The sequence below is a fragment of the Anolis carolinensis genome, chromosome 2 (genome assembly GCF_035594765.1).
Source record: "Anolis carolinensis isolate JA03-04 chromosome 2, rAnoCar3.1.pri, whole genome shotgun sequence".
Taxonomy (NCBI): Eukaryota; Metazoa; Chordata; class Lepidosauria; order Squamata; family Dactyloidae; genus Anolis; species Anolis carolinensis.
Window position 1 is genome coordinate 24716971 of NC_085842.1, and position 16773 is coordinate 24733743.

The 16773-nt window shown below is 41.1% G+C and overlaps 1 protein-coding gene across 3 annotated transcripts in view; it reads left to right on the forward strand.

The window, feature by feature from the left end:
• LOC134297064 (zinc finger protein RFP-like) overlaps positions 1-16773 on the forward strand; it is a 34552-nt gene that overhangs the window by 17106 nt on the left and 673 nt on the right. Inside the window, exons 2-5 of one of the 3 annotated variants that reach the window (XM_062973663.1) lie at positions 9403-9498; positions 9841-10071; positions 10948-10970; positions 12438-12550. In XM_062973663.1, the coding sequence (XP_062829733.1) occupies positions 9403-9498; positions 9841-9975 (231 nt within the window). In that variant the 3' untranslated portion in view covers positions 9976-10071; positions 10948-10970; positions 12438-12550. Of the gene's footprint in view, positions 1-9402; positions 9499-9840; positions 10072-10947; positions 10971-12437; positions 12563-15736; positions 15770-16773 lie in introns of those variants that run through there. The other 2 variants (XM_062973662.1, XM_062973664.1) reach the window with 2 other exon arrangements.

Here is a 16773-nt window from a genome sequence, read left to right on the forward strand (position 1 = left end):
GAGTTGGGAACAGCGAAGGAGTCGGCTGATTCCTTGAATTTCAATTAACGTTAATAGCTGGGGATAGCTATTGGTTATAATTGAATTAGGAACTCAGGAAAGACAGAGTATCCTGTTTTAAGTTCTCTAAAGAGGGCGAGGAGAAGCGAACTGTTAGGTCATGATAGTTTGGTTGTCAGTGAATATAGTTCAGAGAATATGTTAATAAAAAGTATTTGAAGAAATAGACAGTATAGTACAGTAGAGTCTCACTTATCCAAGCTAAACGGGCCGGCAGAAGCTTGGTTAAGCGAATATCTTGGATAATAAGGAGGGATTAAGGAAAAGCCTATTAAACATCAAATTAGGTTATGATTTTACAAATTAAGCACCAAAACTTCATGTTATACAACAAATTTGACAGAAAAAGTAGTTCAATACGCAGTAATGTTATGTTGTAATTACTGTATTTACGAGTTTAGCACCAAAATATCACGATATATTGAAAACATTGACTACAAAAATGGCTTGGATTATCCAGAGGTTTGGATAAGCGAGGCTTGGATAAGTGAGACTCCACTGTAAGTTGAAAATAGTTGAGAGTTTGCTCCTACATAGTGAAGAAGCAAATCTTTCTGTGTTTGTATGAAAGTACAGCTTTCCTTCTCTAATGAAACAATGTTATTCAACCAAGAAAGCAATATACAAATGTAACCACCACGCTTTTGTTGCAAGATCTCAATAAGATCTTGTTGCAAGATCTTCGACTTAGACGAAGGGTTAGAAGGTCAAGTTTGCAGATGACACCAAATTGGGAGAGACAGCTAACTCTCCAGAAGAAAGGAGCAGAATTCAAAACGATCTTGACAGACTAGAGAGATGGTCCGAAACTAACAAAATGAAGTTCAACAGGGACAAATGCAAGATACTTCACTTCGACAGAAAAAATGGAATGCAAAGATACAGAATGGGGGACGCCTGGCTCGAAAGCAGTATGTGTTAAAAAGACCTTGGAATCCTCGTGGACAACAAATTAAATATGAGCCTACAATGTGATGTGGCTGCTAAGAAAGCCAAAGGGATTTTGGCCTGCATCAATAGGGGTATAGCGTCTAGATCCAGGGAAGTCATGCTCCCCCTCTTTTCCTGCTTCTTGGCAGGGGGTTGGACTAGATGGCCCACGAGGTCTCTTCCAACTCTACTATTCTATGATTCTATGATTCTGCCTTGGTCAGGCCACACCTGGAATACTGTGTCCAATTCTGGGCACCACAGTTGAAGGGAGATGTTGACAAGCTGGAATGTGTCCAGAGGAGGGTGACTAAAATAATTAAGGGTCTGGAGAACAAGCATCTATGAGGAGAGGCTTAAAGAGCTGGGCATGTTTAGTCTGCAGAAGAGAAGGCTGAGAGGAGACATGATAGCCATGTACAAATATGTGAGGGGAAGCCATAGGGAGGAGGGAGCAAGATTGTTTTCTGCTGCCCTGCAGACTAGGACACGAAACAATGGCTTCAAACTACAGGAAAGGAGATTCCACTTGAACATCAGGAAGAACTTCCTCACAGTCAGAGCTGTTCGGCAGTGGAACTCTCTGCCCCGGGCTGTGGTGGAGGCTCCTTCTTTGGAGGCTTTTAAACAGAGGCTGGATGGCCATCTGTCGGGGGTGCTTTGAACGCGATTTCCTGCTACTTGGCAGGGGGTTGGACTGGATGGCCCATGGGATCTCTTCCAACTCTACTATTCTATGATTCTATGATAAATAAACTCAATTACAGTTTCGTTTTGTATGAAAATTGTTTGCCAAAACACTGAATAAGTTTTAAAGAGTCCAAGACGATCCCTGCAGACTTTGGTTAGGAACAGGTGTATGCTCCAAGTTTAAATGGCTGACAGCGGTGGGATATAAAGGAAAAGATCCCCCCCCCCCCCATCTGAAAGAACTTTTGTGAAGTGGACTTCACACTCATCCATTGGTAATAATAATAATAATAATAATAATAATAATAATAATAATAATAATAATAATGACAAAGTTCTGGAATACAACACACCAGACATCACAGTTGTGGAAAAGAAAAAGGTCTGGATCATTGATGTTGCCATCCCAGGTGACAGGCGCATTGACGAAAAACAACAGGAAAAACTCAGCCGCTATCAGGACCTCAAGATTCAACTTCAAAGACTCTGGCAGAAACCAGTACAGGTGGTCCCAGTGGTGATGGGCACCGTGCCAAAAGATCTCAGCCGGCATTTGGAAATAATAGACATTGACAAAATTATGATCTGCCAACTGCAAAAGGCCACCCTACTGGGATCTGCGCGCATCATCCAAAAATACATCACACAGTCCTAGACACTTGGGAAGTGTTCAACTTGTGATTTTGTGATACGAAATCCAGCATATCTATCTTGTTTGCTGTGTCATACAATGTTGTTGTGATGATAATAATAATAACAACAACAATTTTATTTTTATACTCAGCCTCTATCTCCCCAAAGGGTATTCAGGGCGGCTTACATGGGGCCAAGTTTGGATGAAAACAATCTATATATATAAAAGGATAAAGTTGCGGGCGCAGTGACTATAACAACAAAACTAAACATCCCAGAAATACGAAACTTGGCAACACAATGCAAAAGCCTTGCCTCCCGGTTACAACAACACAACCACACCACAAAACCACAATCCGGACCCACAAAACTCACAACAACACATCATGACTGTAACAACACAACTACACACTAGAAATACAAAACCTGGCAACACAACGCAAAAGCCTTGCTTCCCGGTTGTAACAACACAATCACAACACAAAACCACACTGGACCCACAACACTCACAACAACGCATCGTGACTATAACAACACAACTAAACACCCCAGAAATACGAAACTTGGCAACACAATGCAAAAGCCTTCCCTCTGGTTGTAACAACACAACCACACCACAAAATCACAATCCGGACCCATAAAACTCACAACAATGCATCGTGACTATAACAACACAACTAAACGCCCCAGAAATACGAAACTTGGCACACAACTAAATGCCCCAGAAATACAAAACTTGACAACACAATGCAAAAGCCTTGCCTCCTGGTTGTAACAACACAACCACACCACAAAACCACAATCCGGATGAACAAAACTCACAACAAAGCATCATGACTATAACAACACAACTAAACGCCCCAGAAATACGAAACTTGACAACACAACACAAAAGCCTTTCCTCCCGGTTGTAACAACACAACCACACCACAAAACCACAATCCGGACCCACAAAACTCACAACAACGCATCGTCACTATAGCAACACAACTAAACGCCCCAGAAATACAAAATTTGACAAAACAATGTAAAAGCCTTGCCTCCCGGTTGTAACAACACAACCAAACCACAAAACCACAATCCGGATGAACAAAACTCACAACAAAGCATCATGACTATAACAACACAACTAAACGCCCCAGAAATACAAAATTTGACAACACAACACAAAAGCCTTGCCTCCTAGTTGTAAGAATACAACCACACCACAAAACCACAATCCGGACCCAGAAAACTCACAACAACGCATCGTGACTATAACAACACAACTAAATGCCCCAGAAATACGAAACTTGGCAACACAACACAAAAGCCTTCCCTCCCGGTTGTAACAACACAACCACACCACAAAACCACAATCTGGACCCAAAAAACTCACAACAACGCATTGTGACTATAACAACACAACTAAACCGGATGGCCATCTGTCTGAGAGGTTTGGGTGGGGTCTTCCTCCATGACAAAAAGAAAGAAAGGGGTTGGACTGCAAGTAAACTACAAATTCCAGCACCCCATGGCATGGAGTCCATGCATTTCAATTAGAGGCCTCTTCCTTCTCCCTTTCCCCGCCATCCAACCCATTGACCCAGTTCCATGGCTCCGCAGGCAGGAAAGGCTGGGACAGATAGAACGAAGGAGGGAGGGAATGGAAGCGAAGGAACGCCAAGTACAAGAGCCCTCCCTCTCTGCCCAGAAGGCCAAGAGCAAAAGGGAGAGAAAGACCATTGATCCGGTTATATTTACCCTCCTTTCTGACCAGTGTGTTCTTATCAGCGAGCTCAGGACTGGAGCAGAGAAAGGGAACAGATAGGAATAAAGGAAACAAGGAGAGCACCCACTCTATCTATCCATCCACTCACCCACTAATAATAAACACCTACACAGGCAAGAATCAGCCATGCACTGAGTCTACAAGGCCATTCAGTGCTCATCCACCTCCCCAATCCCTACATTCACACTTGGCCTCCAAAAAAACAATTACAATAATAACAAAGACAACAACAACAACAATAAGAATCTACACCATCACAGGCAAGGAGCAGCCAGGCACTGAGGCTGAGAGGCCAGTCAGTGCTACACTGGGCTTCCAAAAAACAATACAGTAGCATCTAACTTATCCAGCCTTCATGACCACTATAACAACAACAATAATAAACACCTACAGAGGCAAAACAAAAAAAGACTATCATACCACAATAAGATGTAAACCGCACTCAGCAGAATCAGACATCACGATTAACAACAAACCAAAGACAACAGGGATCTCAAGCAATTATCAATCAACACAAAAATTGAAGAAGGTAACAGACTTCAAATACTACTACTAATGTGAGTATAAAGAAGGGTGGAGGTCACAGCATAAATACAACCTAATGTGGACTGACCAACACCACCAGACTAAGCCACAGCAACGCGTGGCTGGGCACAGCTAGTCTATATATATAAAAGGATAAAGTTGCGGGCGCAGTGACTATAACAACAAAACTAAACATCCCAGAAATACGAAACTTGGCAACACAATGCAAAAGCCTTGCCTCCCGGTTACAACAACACAACCACACCACAAAACCACAATCCGGACCCACAAAACTCACGACAACACATCATGACTATAACAACACAACTAAATGCCCTAGAAATACAAAACATGTCAACACAACGCAAAAGCCTTGCCTCCCGGTTGTAACAACACAATCACACCACAAAATCACAATCCAGACCCACAAAATTCACAACGATGCATCATGACTATAACAACACAACTAAACGCCCCAGAAATACGAAACTTGGCAAAACAATGCAAAAGCCTTGCCTCCCAGTTGTAACAACACAATCACACCACAAAACACAATCCGGACCCACAAAACTCACAACAATGCATCGTGACTATAACACCACAACTAAACGCCCCAGAAATACGAAACTTGGCACACAACTAAACACCCCAGAAATACAAAACTTGACAACACAACGCAAAAGCCTTGCCTCCCAGTTGTAAGAACATAACCACACCACAAAACCACAATCCGGACCCAGAAAACTCACAACAACGTATCGTGACTATAACAACACAACTAAACACCCCAGAAATACGAAACTTGGCATCACAACACAAAAGCCTTCCCTCCCGGTTGTAACAACAAAACCACACCACAAAACCACAATCCGGACCCAGAAAACTCACAACAACGCATTGTGATTATAACAACACAACTAAACGCCCCAGAAATACGAAACTTGGCACACAACTAAATGCCCCAGAAATACAAAACTTGACAACACAACGCAAAAGCCTTGCCTCCCAGTTGTAAGAACATAACCACACCACAAAACCACAATCCGGACCCAGAAAACTCACAACGTATCGTGGCTATAACAACACAACTAAACGCCCTAGAAATACGAAACTTGGCATCACAACACAAAAGCCTTCCCTCCCGGTTGTAACAACAAAACCACACCACAAAACCACAATCCGGACCCAGAAAACTCACAACAACGCATTGTGATTATAACAACACAACTAAACGCCCCAGAAATACGAAACTTGGCACACAACTAAACGCCCCAGAAATACAAAACTTGACAACACAATGCAAAAGCCTTGCCTCCCAGTTGTAAGAACACAACCACACCACAAAACCACAATCCAGACCCAGAAAACTCAAAACAACGTATCGTGACTATAACAACACAACTAAACGCCCCAGAAATACGAAACTTGGCATCACAACACAAAAGCCTTCCCTCCCGGTTGCAACAACAAAACCACACCACAAAACCACAATCCGGACCCAGAAAACTCACAACAACGCATTGTGATTATAACAACACAACTAAACGCCCCAGAAATACGAAACTTGGCACACAACTAAACGCCCCAGAAATACAAAACTTGACAACACAACACAAAAGCCTTGCCTCTCGGTTGTAAGAACACAACCACACCACAAAACCACAATCCAGACCCACAAAACTCACAACAACACATCATGACTATAACAACACAACTAAACCGGATGGCCATCTGTCTGAGAGGTTTGGGTGGGTTCTTCCTCCATGACAAAAAGAAAGAAAGGGGTTGGACTGCATACAAACTACAAATTCCAGCACCCCATGGCATGGAGTCCATGCATTTCAGTTGGAGGCCTCTTCCTTCTCCCTTTCCCCGCCATCCAACCCATTGACCCAGTTCCATGGCTCTGCAGGCAGGAAAGGCTGGGACGGATAGAACGAAGGAAGGAGGGAGGGAAGGGAAGCGAAGGAATGCCAAGTAAAAGAGCCCTCCCTCTCTGCCCGGAAGGCCAAGAGCAAAAGGGACAGAAAGACCATTGATCCGGTTATATTTACCCTCCTTTCTGACCAGTGTGTTCTTATCAGCGAGCTCAGGATCGGAGCAGAGAAAGGGAACAGCATAGGAATAAAGGAAACAAGGAGAGCACCCACTCTATCTATCCATCCACTCATCTATCCATCCACTCACCCACTAATAATAAACACCTACACAGGCAAGAATCAGCCATGCACTGAGTCTACAAGGCCATTCGGTGCTCATTCACCTCCTCAATCCCTACATTCACACTTGACCTCCAAAAAAACAATTAAATAATAACAATGACAACAACACAATAAGAATCTACACCATCACAGGCAAAAGCAGCCAGGCACTGAGGCTGAGAGGCCAGTCAGTGCTACACTGGGCCTCCAAAAAACAATACAGTAGCATCTAACTTATCCAGCCTTCATGACCACTACAACAACAATAATAAACACCTACACAGGCAAAAAAAAGACTATCGTACCACAATAAGATGTAAACCGCACTCAGCAGAATCAGACATCACGATTAACAACAAACCAAAGACAACAGGGATCTCAAGCAATTATCAATCAACACAAAATTTGAAGAAGGTAACAAACTTCAAATACTACTACTTATGTGAGTATAAAAAAGGGTGGATGTCACAGCATAAATACAACCTAATGTAGACTGACCAACACCACCAGACTAAGCCACAGCAACGCGTGGCCGGGCACAGCTAGTAACAATATAAAACACAACAATAGACAAGAGACATGCACAATTATAAAATGTAAAGTTTAACCAATAAAACTAAATAACAAAACGCAACAAAAACATGGATTAAAATGGAGAGGTTGTAAAAATAGACTCGGTAAAGTGCACCATGTAAATATTGTAAACACGAGATAATAGATAAAGTGCTGCAAATTAGTGGGAGAGCAATTTGGGATGGGAAAAGAACCTGTGTCTATGTCAAGTTAACAAGGTAAAAAGTGCAACCGGTACAGAAATGGTCCTGGATAAAAGATTGTTATGGGGATGGGCAATCTTTATCCAAAGGCCTGAGTGAAGAGCCAGGTTTTCAAGCTCTTCCTGAATGCTACCAGGGTGGGGGCTTGCCTGATTTCCCTGGGGAGTGAGTTCCAGAGCCGGGGGGCCACCACGGAGAAGGCCCTCTCCCTCATCCCCACCAACCACGTTTGTGATGGTGGCGGAAGCGAGAGGAGGGCCTCCCTGATAAGTGAAGAGATCGTGCAGGTTTGTAGGGGAAAATGCGGTCACAAAGGTAGGAGGGTCCCAAACTGTTCAGGGCTTTGTAGGTGATCACCTGCACCTTGAATTGGGTCCAGAAGGTGAACAGCAGCCAATGGAGTTCCTTAAGTAGGCGGGTTGACCGCTCCCTAAAGTTAGCTCCAGTTAGCAACAAGGCTGCCAAGCGCTGGACTAGTTGGAATTTCCAGGCAGTCTTCAAGGGCAGCCCCACGTAGAGCGCATTGCAATAATCCAGTCTAGAGGTAACTAAGGCATGGACCACCAATGCCAGATCAGACTTCATGAGGTAAGGTCGCAGTTGGCGCACAAGTTTTAATTGTGCAAAGGCCCTCCCAGCCACCGCCGACACCTGAGCATCAAGTGTCAGTCCATGGTGAATTGGATATTTGGGTGGATGCTGTTGAGGTGGTCCAGGACCTTGTTTAGTTCTTCTTATCCATGGCTCCAAATGGTGAAGGTGTCATCTCAATTGCTTTTAGGGTATATGTTGTAATGTTTTACTCATGGTTTATTTTACTATGTCTTAGTGGATTTTTAAAATTATTTTTATCTCGGTGTTTAATTCTTTGTTGTAAGTTTATTGTTATTACTGTGCATTGTCTTGTATTATATTGACTCATTTGAGGCATTTGAATGTTTGCCTTTTTGTTTTGTGTCTGTAAACCGCCCGAGTCCCTTCAGGGAGAGAAGGCGGTTTAGAAATGAAGTTTTGTTGTTGTTGTTGTTGTTGTTATTATTATTATCTGAACCATATAGTGGGATTTTTGTTGCTGTTTCCAGGGCTTGTTTTTCAAAATGTTCCATTGAGAAATTTGCTATGGCTGGGCTGAGAGGGCTCCCCATGGCTACTCTATCTTTCTGTTAATAGAATTCATTATCTCACTGGATGTAGTTTGTGGTGAGGCAATGGTGAAACAGGGCTGTGATGTCTTCTGGGAAATTCTGGTTGATTAGTGGATGACACCTCCACCATTTGGACCCACAGAGAAGAACTAAAAAATCTGCAAGGCCATTAAAAACTAATCATGGTAGCCAATTGCACATTTACATTTGCCTCAAGCAAATGAAAGACAAGAGTTCTTTCTCCCACCCTGGACCTTCCATTGATATACAAAGCCCAGTTGACTAGTTTCCAATAAACCTCACAACCTCTGAGGACGCCTGCCATAGATGTAGGTAAAACATCAGGAGGGAATGCTTTTGGAACATGAGCTTTTATTGTTTATTCTTATTTTAATTTTTGTAGCTTGTGGATTTTTAACATCTTTTTATTTAATTGTTGGAAGCAACTTTTATTCCCAATGTGGGGAAAAGGCTGGGGGTATATAATAATGATAGATACCGTACTTCTTAGATTCTAAGACATACTCCCCCTCCCCCCCCCCCCCATTATAAACATCTCTAAAAATGAGGTGCATGTTAGAATGGCAGGTGCTCATGCATTTCATACATGTGTTTTTGCTGTTTGTGGTACTGAAATTAGTGTGCATCTAACAACTTTTGTGTCTTTTTAGGAGAAGTTACATGAAAACTTACAGTTCCTAAAGTCAGTAGAAGAACATATTCTAGACAATAAAGACAAGATAAAAAAGGAAACCCAAAACTTACTTGTAAGTGTCATTTTTACTGGGAAGCAAACAGATTAACTTCACCGCACATTTATAGGTAGCACTATTCAAATGACATACAGGTTTTCATCCCAATTGTCAAGATAAAGCTTCAGTATGCCTTGCACAGGCTTTCCACCCATTGGCATATTGGGCATAACTTCCCCTAGTACAGACCACCATCCATCCTGTTCTTTATGACAGTGGTTCTCAACCTGTGGGCAAAATAATCATAACAACAACAATAATTTTATTTCTTACCCACCTCTCCCTGTGGCAAAAGATAGCAGTATGCCAACATGGGGCCCTCCTATTTATTTTTCTTCCTCCATCTCTTTGTTTTAGATGCGTACAAGAACAGAAAGAGAACAGATGATTGCAGGATTCAGAGAACTGCACCAGTTTCTGAAAGAACAAGAAAAACGTCTGTTGATCCAGTTGCAGGAGGTGGAGAAGGAGATTGAAAGGGAAAGAGAGTAACAGCTGGACCGACTGGCCAAGAAAGTCTCTGGATTTCAAAATTTCATTAAGGAGACTGAGGAGAAGAGTCGGAAGCCAGCAAGTGAGTTCCTGCAGGTATGACTTGGTGTAAGAGAGGAAAAAATACAAGAAACTGGAAACATCCCATTAAACCTGGAGTCCATTCATGCCACACAATTATAGCATTATAATTCCAATTGTAGCATCCTGCTTCCTACAGCATCTCTGAATTTGCCGTTTGTTGTTATTCTTTGCCTTCAAGTCATTTCAGACTTATGGCAACCCTATGATAGAATCTTAGAATCATAGCGCTATCCAGTCTAACCCTCTGCCATGCAATCAAAGCACCCCTGACAGATGGCCACCCAGCTTCTGTTTAAAAGCCTCCAAACATAGATAAATGAAACTGTTGGTTACGGTTGTGCAGATCCAAGGACATATTGTACTCCAAAATCCAAAATTGTCCACATGGAGAGTTAAGATAGTTTTCTCCTGGGGGTTTACTTTACACAACTTTGTTGCATGCATAAAATTATTTTAAAAATATTGTATAAAATGGACTTCAGGCTATGCGTATATGGAATTTACACAGATTTTGTGATTAGATTATGTGCCATTGTGTAATTAAATGCAAATACAGTAGAGTCTCACTTATCCAAGACTTGTTTATCCAAAGTTCTGGATTATCCAATGCATTTTTGTAGTCAATGTTTTCAATATATTGTGATATTTTGGTGCTAAATTCATAAATACGGTAATTACAACATAAGTTTATCTGCTTCAAACTGGATGATATGTGTCTACAATGCCATATAACCCTGTTCAGAACTGATAATCTGCATTTTATATGGAAGTGTAGAAGGGGCCTGAAAAATTATCAAGTTGCCATCAGACTCTGAGGAGGAGAAATCTTCTTAAAAGAACCTTTGGCAAGTACTGAGCAACCCACATCTTCTTTCCTTTTCTTTTTAGGACATTAAGAACACAGCAGAAAGGTAAGTGGATATCACTGGTTCCCCTTCTACATTGCCATATGTAACAGAAAAACTAATTATAATGTAGTTTTTGTCTATTAATGTTCCTCAGTCAGGTGAAACTGAGAGACAGAGAGTCCTTTGAGACTAAGTTTCCAGTTGGAATATTTATGGAAAAGAGTGACTATAAGGTACCATGTTTCCCTGAAAATAAGACATCCCCAAAAAATAAGACCTAGTAGAGGTTTTGCTGAATTGCTAAATATAAGGGCTCCCCCGAAAGTAAGACCTAGCAAAGCTTTTGTTTGGAAGCATGCCCGGCACCCGCCAAACAAAACATCATAGCATGCAGGATTGGTAAATGTACATACCAGTTGTACATGGAAATAATGGTAGTAACAAGAAATTCTTGACAGGAGTCACAGTTGGTCAGGTTTAGTTATGTTGGTTTGTGATGACAACTACTGTACAGTATAGAATAAATGTTCATTTTTTTGTTCAACAATAAATGTGAATTCTTCTTCATGGAAAAAAAGACATCTCCTGAAAATAAGACCTAGCGCATCTTTGGGAGTAAAAAATAATATAAGACACTGTCTTATTTTTGGGGAAACACAGTAGCTGAGAAGGCTGAGGAGAAACATACATTATAAAGAGAAGGTTGCCTGAACAAGTTGAAATAAATCGTACTGTTCTGAAAATTATATAATATCAATTTGATGTATTCAAAAGAGTGAAAGATAATAACAATAACATCCAGGTGGAACTGAAGTGCTTTGTAACAAATACGCTTTATGTGCAAAAGAATTCATGAATAAACATTTCTTTGTTTCAATTTATATATTAAAGTCTCATGTCAAGTTACAGTTCAGAAGTTACATATCTGAAAGCCAGCCAGAGATTACATTGATGTAACCTGTGAGGAAAGGTTGGAAGCTGCATATTGACTCCAGGACTGGGTTACACATTGAAGATAGATACAGATAGATAGACATCCATACATACACACACACACACACATTTAAAATTGAATTCTGTAACAAACATATATAAAGAGAGGTGACACAGAGACAGAGATAACGTATTTTCGGGTGTGAACTGCAAGTCACTCAGTTTGTGGAGGTTTCTTCTTTCTCCCCTCAACGGCCTCATTGTCTCATGTGCACGCACACACGTATAGATATATGTTTATCAGCAGCAGAGGGTGGGATATCAACAAAATAAAAGTTTCCCCTCTGCCTAATAGTCCTCTTTCCTCCTCGTGCACCTCTCTCTCTCAAGTATCTCCTCACACCATATAATCCAGATTGTCGAAGTAGATAATCCACATTATTTGTTTTGAACTGAATCATATAATCTAGTTCAAACCAGAAAAACTGAGATCAGAAACTGGATTATATGGCAGTGTAGATGAGCACTTTTTCTTTTCCTTTTTTACTCCTCTTGGGAATTCTAGATTAGTGAATTATGAGCTTGTTTCTTTTACAGATGTCAGGAGCAAATGGAATCTTGTGATTTTAAGGAGTATGATTTTTCTCATGCTGTGAAATGGAAGACTTTGGAATTCTGCGAAATTAATTTCTTCCTGGAGAACGTAATAAAACAATTTAAAGGTAATGAAAAACAACTGGGGAAAGTATTTGCTTTATGCTTATCCCATTAGTCTAGGTATGGATATGGAGAGGTTATGAGAGTGCTTGCAAGTCATCTGTTACTTATAGTAATTCTATTAATTTCATAGGGTTTTCTTCGGCAAGGAATGCTAAGAAGGGTTTGTTCCCAATTACTTTCTCTGAGGCCCCTTCTACACTGCCATATAAAATCCAGATTATCTGCTTTGAACTAGATTAAATGGCAGTGTAGACTCAGATAATCCAGTTCAAAGCAGATAATGTGGTTTGTTGCTTTGATAATCTGGATTATATGGCAGTGTAGAAGGGGCCTGGAATATAGTGATTCCTCCACATTTGTAGGTTTAACTTTTGCAAATTTGATTAATATGTGCCTTGCACACAGCTGTATAAAATCCACATTGAATTGATTTATATGGCAGTGTGGACTCAGATAACCCAGCAGATATTCTGGGTTATATGGCTGTGTTGAAGGACCCTAGGTCATCCAATGCAATACCCTAATTGTCTAATTCTATGCCAGAAACAGCCTTAAACACAAGTAAAAGCAAATAAAAAAAGGCTTTCCTTCAGCCAAAATAAAGATAATGCAGTTTAGACAACAGAAAGTCCAATCTCTATGATAATCTTCAAGCAAATGCAAAACAAAAGTCTTCACAGCAGACATCAAATAAAGTCTTTGATATACAGGCTTACAAGTTGCAAACAACAGGAGGTTTCAGAGATTCCATGCTAGACACAATGCTGGTAACAGACTCGAAAGCAAGACGGTTGCAGCCAGCACTGGCCTCTAACCTTGCTGCTAAATTGTAACCATGAGCTTCCCAGCACAGCTGACCTTCAACGAGGTCTGATTGCTCAGCATTTTCTCTGCTAACCTAGCTGACCTTCTGCCTTCTTTCTCTCTTCGTCCCTCCAAAAAAGGAGAGATCTCTGCTATATCTACTATCTCTCCTTCGTCTTCGTCCTCAGCAGTTAACCCTAAATCCCCAAGTGCTACCTCTTCAACCACCTGTCCTCCTTCTCAGAATCAGAAGAGCAATCCACAACACTAATAAGATTACATCATGTGAAGCAATTAAAGGTTTTATGGCTTCCATGATGATGTGTATCTTTATACATTTAATAGGATCTGTATTCTAGATCTAGGTGTTAGGCCAAACGATAGGATTGGTAGGATTCCCAGCAGTTCTGATATAGAATCCATTGTCCTGACATACAATTCTGGAAGGTCAAAATAATTTGTACTACTTGCTTGAATCCTATTAGCAATCCCCACAAGAGCAAACCCTTTGAATAAATATCACTTACCTACATGTTGACTCACAATTCAATGATGGATTCAATTAGTCTGTGTGAGACTGGGGCCCTTTCTATCTTGCTCCCAGGATCTGATCCCAGATTATTTGTTTATTCCAGATTATCTGACAGTTTAGACTGATATAAGCCCCTGCAACACATCTGAATAAAATCCAGATTATCTGTTCTGAACTGGATTATCCAGCAGTGTAGACTCAAATAATCCAGTTCAAAGCAAATAATATGGATTATCTGCCTTGATATTCTAGATTATATGGCAGTATAGAAGGGCCCCAGTGGTGAAGTGTGTTAAAAGCACTGAGCGGCTGAACTTGCGGACCAAAAGGTCCCAGGTTCAAATCCCGGGAGCAGAATGAGTGCCCGCTGTTAGCCCCAGCTCCTGCCAACCTAGCAGTTCGAAAACATGCAAATGTGAGTAGATCAATAGGTACCACTCCGGTGGGAAGGTAACGGCGCTCCATGCAGTCATGCCAGCCACATGACCTTGGAGGTGTCTACAGACAACGCCGGCTCTTCAGCTTAGAAATGGAGATGAGCACCAACCCCCAGAGTCGGACATGACTGGACTTAACGTCAGGGGAAAACCTACCTATAGAAGGGCCCATAATCCAGTTCAAAGCAGATGCAGCGCTGGGCTGTAGCACAGCTGGAAAATCACCAGCAATAACAAGATCTGCCAACTGAAAGGTGGTCAGTTCAAGGCCTGGTTGGGGTGAGCACCTGACTGTCAAGCCCTGCTCGCTGTTTACTTAAGCAGTTCGAAAACAGCTGAGCGGTAAGTAGAAAAATAAGCTACTGCTAATTTAGCAGAGGAGGTATTTTATGACATCATAAAATGCCAGTTATCGGTGACTGAAAAGAAGGAGGAAGTCCTGATGGCTCTTCGTCATAGAGAATGGAGCAACAGCACCTCCTGTGGCTGAATCCGAGCACAACCTCCAAGGCACAGCCACTAAGCACAACTTCCAAGACACCAAAGCTGGACTTCAAAACACAACATACCTCTTTTCTGTCTCTTCTGTTCTGTTCTGTTCTGTTCTGTCCAAAAAACAGCATTGAATGTTTGTCATGTATGTGTACTTTGATCCGCACTGAGTCCCCTTGGAGAGATAGGGAAGAATATAAATAAAGTGTTGTTGTTGTATTATAATCTGGAATCAGATCCTGGGATATAGGACAGTGTAGATGCAGCCTAAGTGTAGGATTTAAATTCTAAAGAGATGAGTGACAAGTGCAGTAGTCAAGACAGATTTGTCACGTTAACAGAAGACAGTAGAGTCCATTTTAAAATGCCCTCAAAGGCAGTGATGGCTACAAAGAAATCTATAGTTTCTTGCTACCAGTGCATTTGCACAGGATCATTCAGTGCCAATGTTTTAAGTGGTGTGAGTCTCCTCATCCCAAAAGGAAGTGAGAAAAGGCACTTGGTATAATTAAAATAACTCTCACATTTTCTCTGGTATTAGACCCCACATTATTTCTAGCTATGGGTCTGGAGGTCTCTAGGCCTTGCCTTGCTTTGCCTTGTTTTTCATGTTTGCATGATTACTTTTCAATTTGAAAGTTGTTGAAGAAGTCTCACTTGACCTCTGCCTCTTGCAGATAATCAGATTGTTGGAAGAAATTTGGAACTGTTTGAATAACACAGCAGATGAACATCTTCATTGGGTGCTTTCATTAAATATCTGGTTGCTATGTGTGAAATATGCATTTTGGAGTTGTTTGACCTTGTGCTGATATGGAACTCTTGAACAGCACTACTTAGCTCATGGATATGCAAATTCTTATGTTCATATATTATATGATATTTAATCTCTGTCCTGTTTCCTTCCTTAGACAAGTTCATTTCTGGAATTCAGCTGCAGAAAGGTAATGTTGAGTTGGGTGGGATAAGATACAATCTCCAATTATTGTTATGTCAATAGAAATTTCCAAGTATTTCGAATAAGGGATACTCAACTTGTATAAAGAAATTTTGAATCGTGGCAGCAATGTCCAGGGTACTTTCTGTTCCTGGCTGACATTAGAGATGTGTGCAATTTTTTTTTCCTTCATTTCGTTTCTGCTATCGTTTCATTTCGACTGTTCATCTACACAAAATGAATGAAGACATTTTTGTAGGAAACGAGAAGTGACACGAAAATGAAAGCTGCATAGTTATCGTGCTTGCTTTTGTTTTCCTTTCATTTTACCCCAGGTTCTGATAGAGGGCTGCTTTCCCAGTACAGCTGATATGTACCAATGAGTGATGATGATGATGATGATAACAACAATGATAATTACTCTGGGACCATAAGCTGAGTCTGAGAGAGGGCTGCTTCCCCATGTCAGTTGATGTGTGCCAATGGGTGCTAATAATAATAATAATAATATTAATAATAACAATAGTACTCTGAGGAAGACGCAAATATTTTAAAGGTTGGTGTGCTAAAAGGTGTCGAAATGCCCTCCCAGTGTGGTGATTTTCACTCCTCTAGCCCAAAAACCAAGGGGTGGGGTGAGCTTCGGAAGTCCTCCCATTGCAGCCAATGGTCCAAAAAATTTTCATTTTTTTCGTAAACCAGATGAAAATTCTATTCATATAGGCAACCTGTTTTTGGAAACAGGGACAAATACAAAACTGATACAAAGCAAATGAAACTAAACGAAACGAACAGCGATTCCATACAAATGCACACCACTAGCTGACATGTAACAGTCTGCTTAGGTTTGGGGACATGGTTCCTGAAAGAGAGAAAGGAGCTCTGTAATCTCAAAGTAATGAGAGGGAACATAATTCCTATGATATGTTTAGACTTTGAAAACTTAAGCCAGTTATCACAGCTCATAGCTCCTCTCTTAAACCGCTTTCTCCTTCTCTATTCACTTTCAAC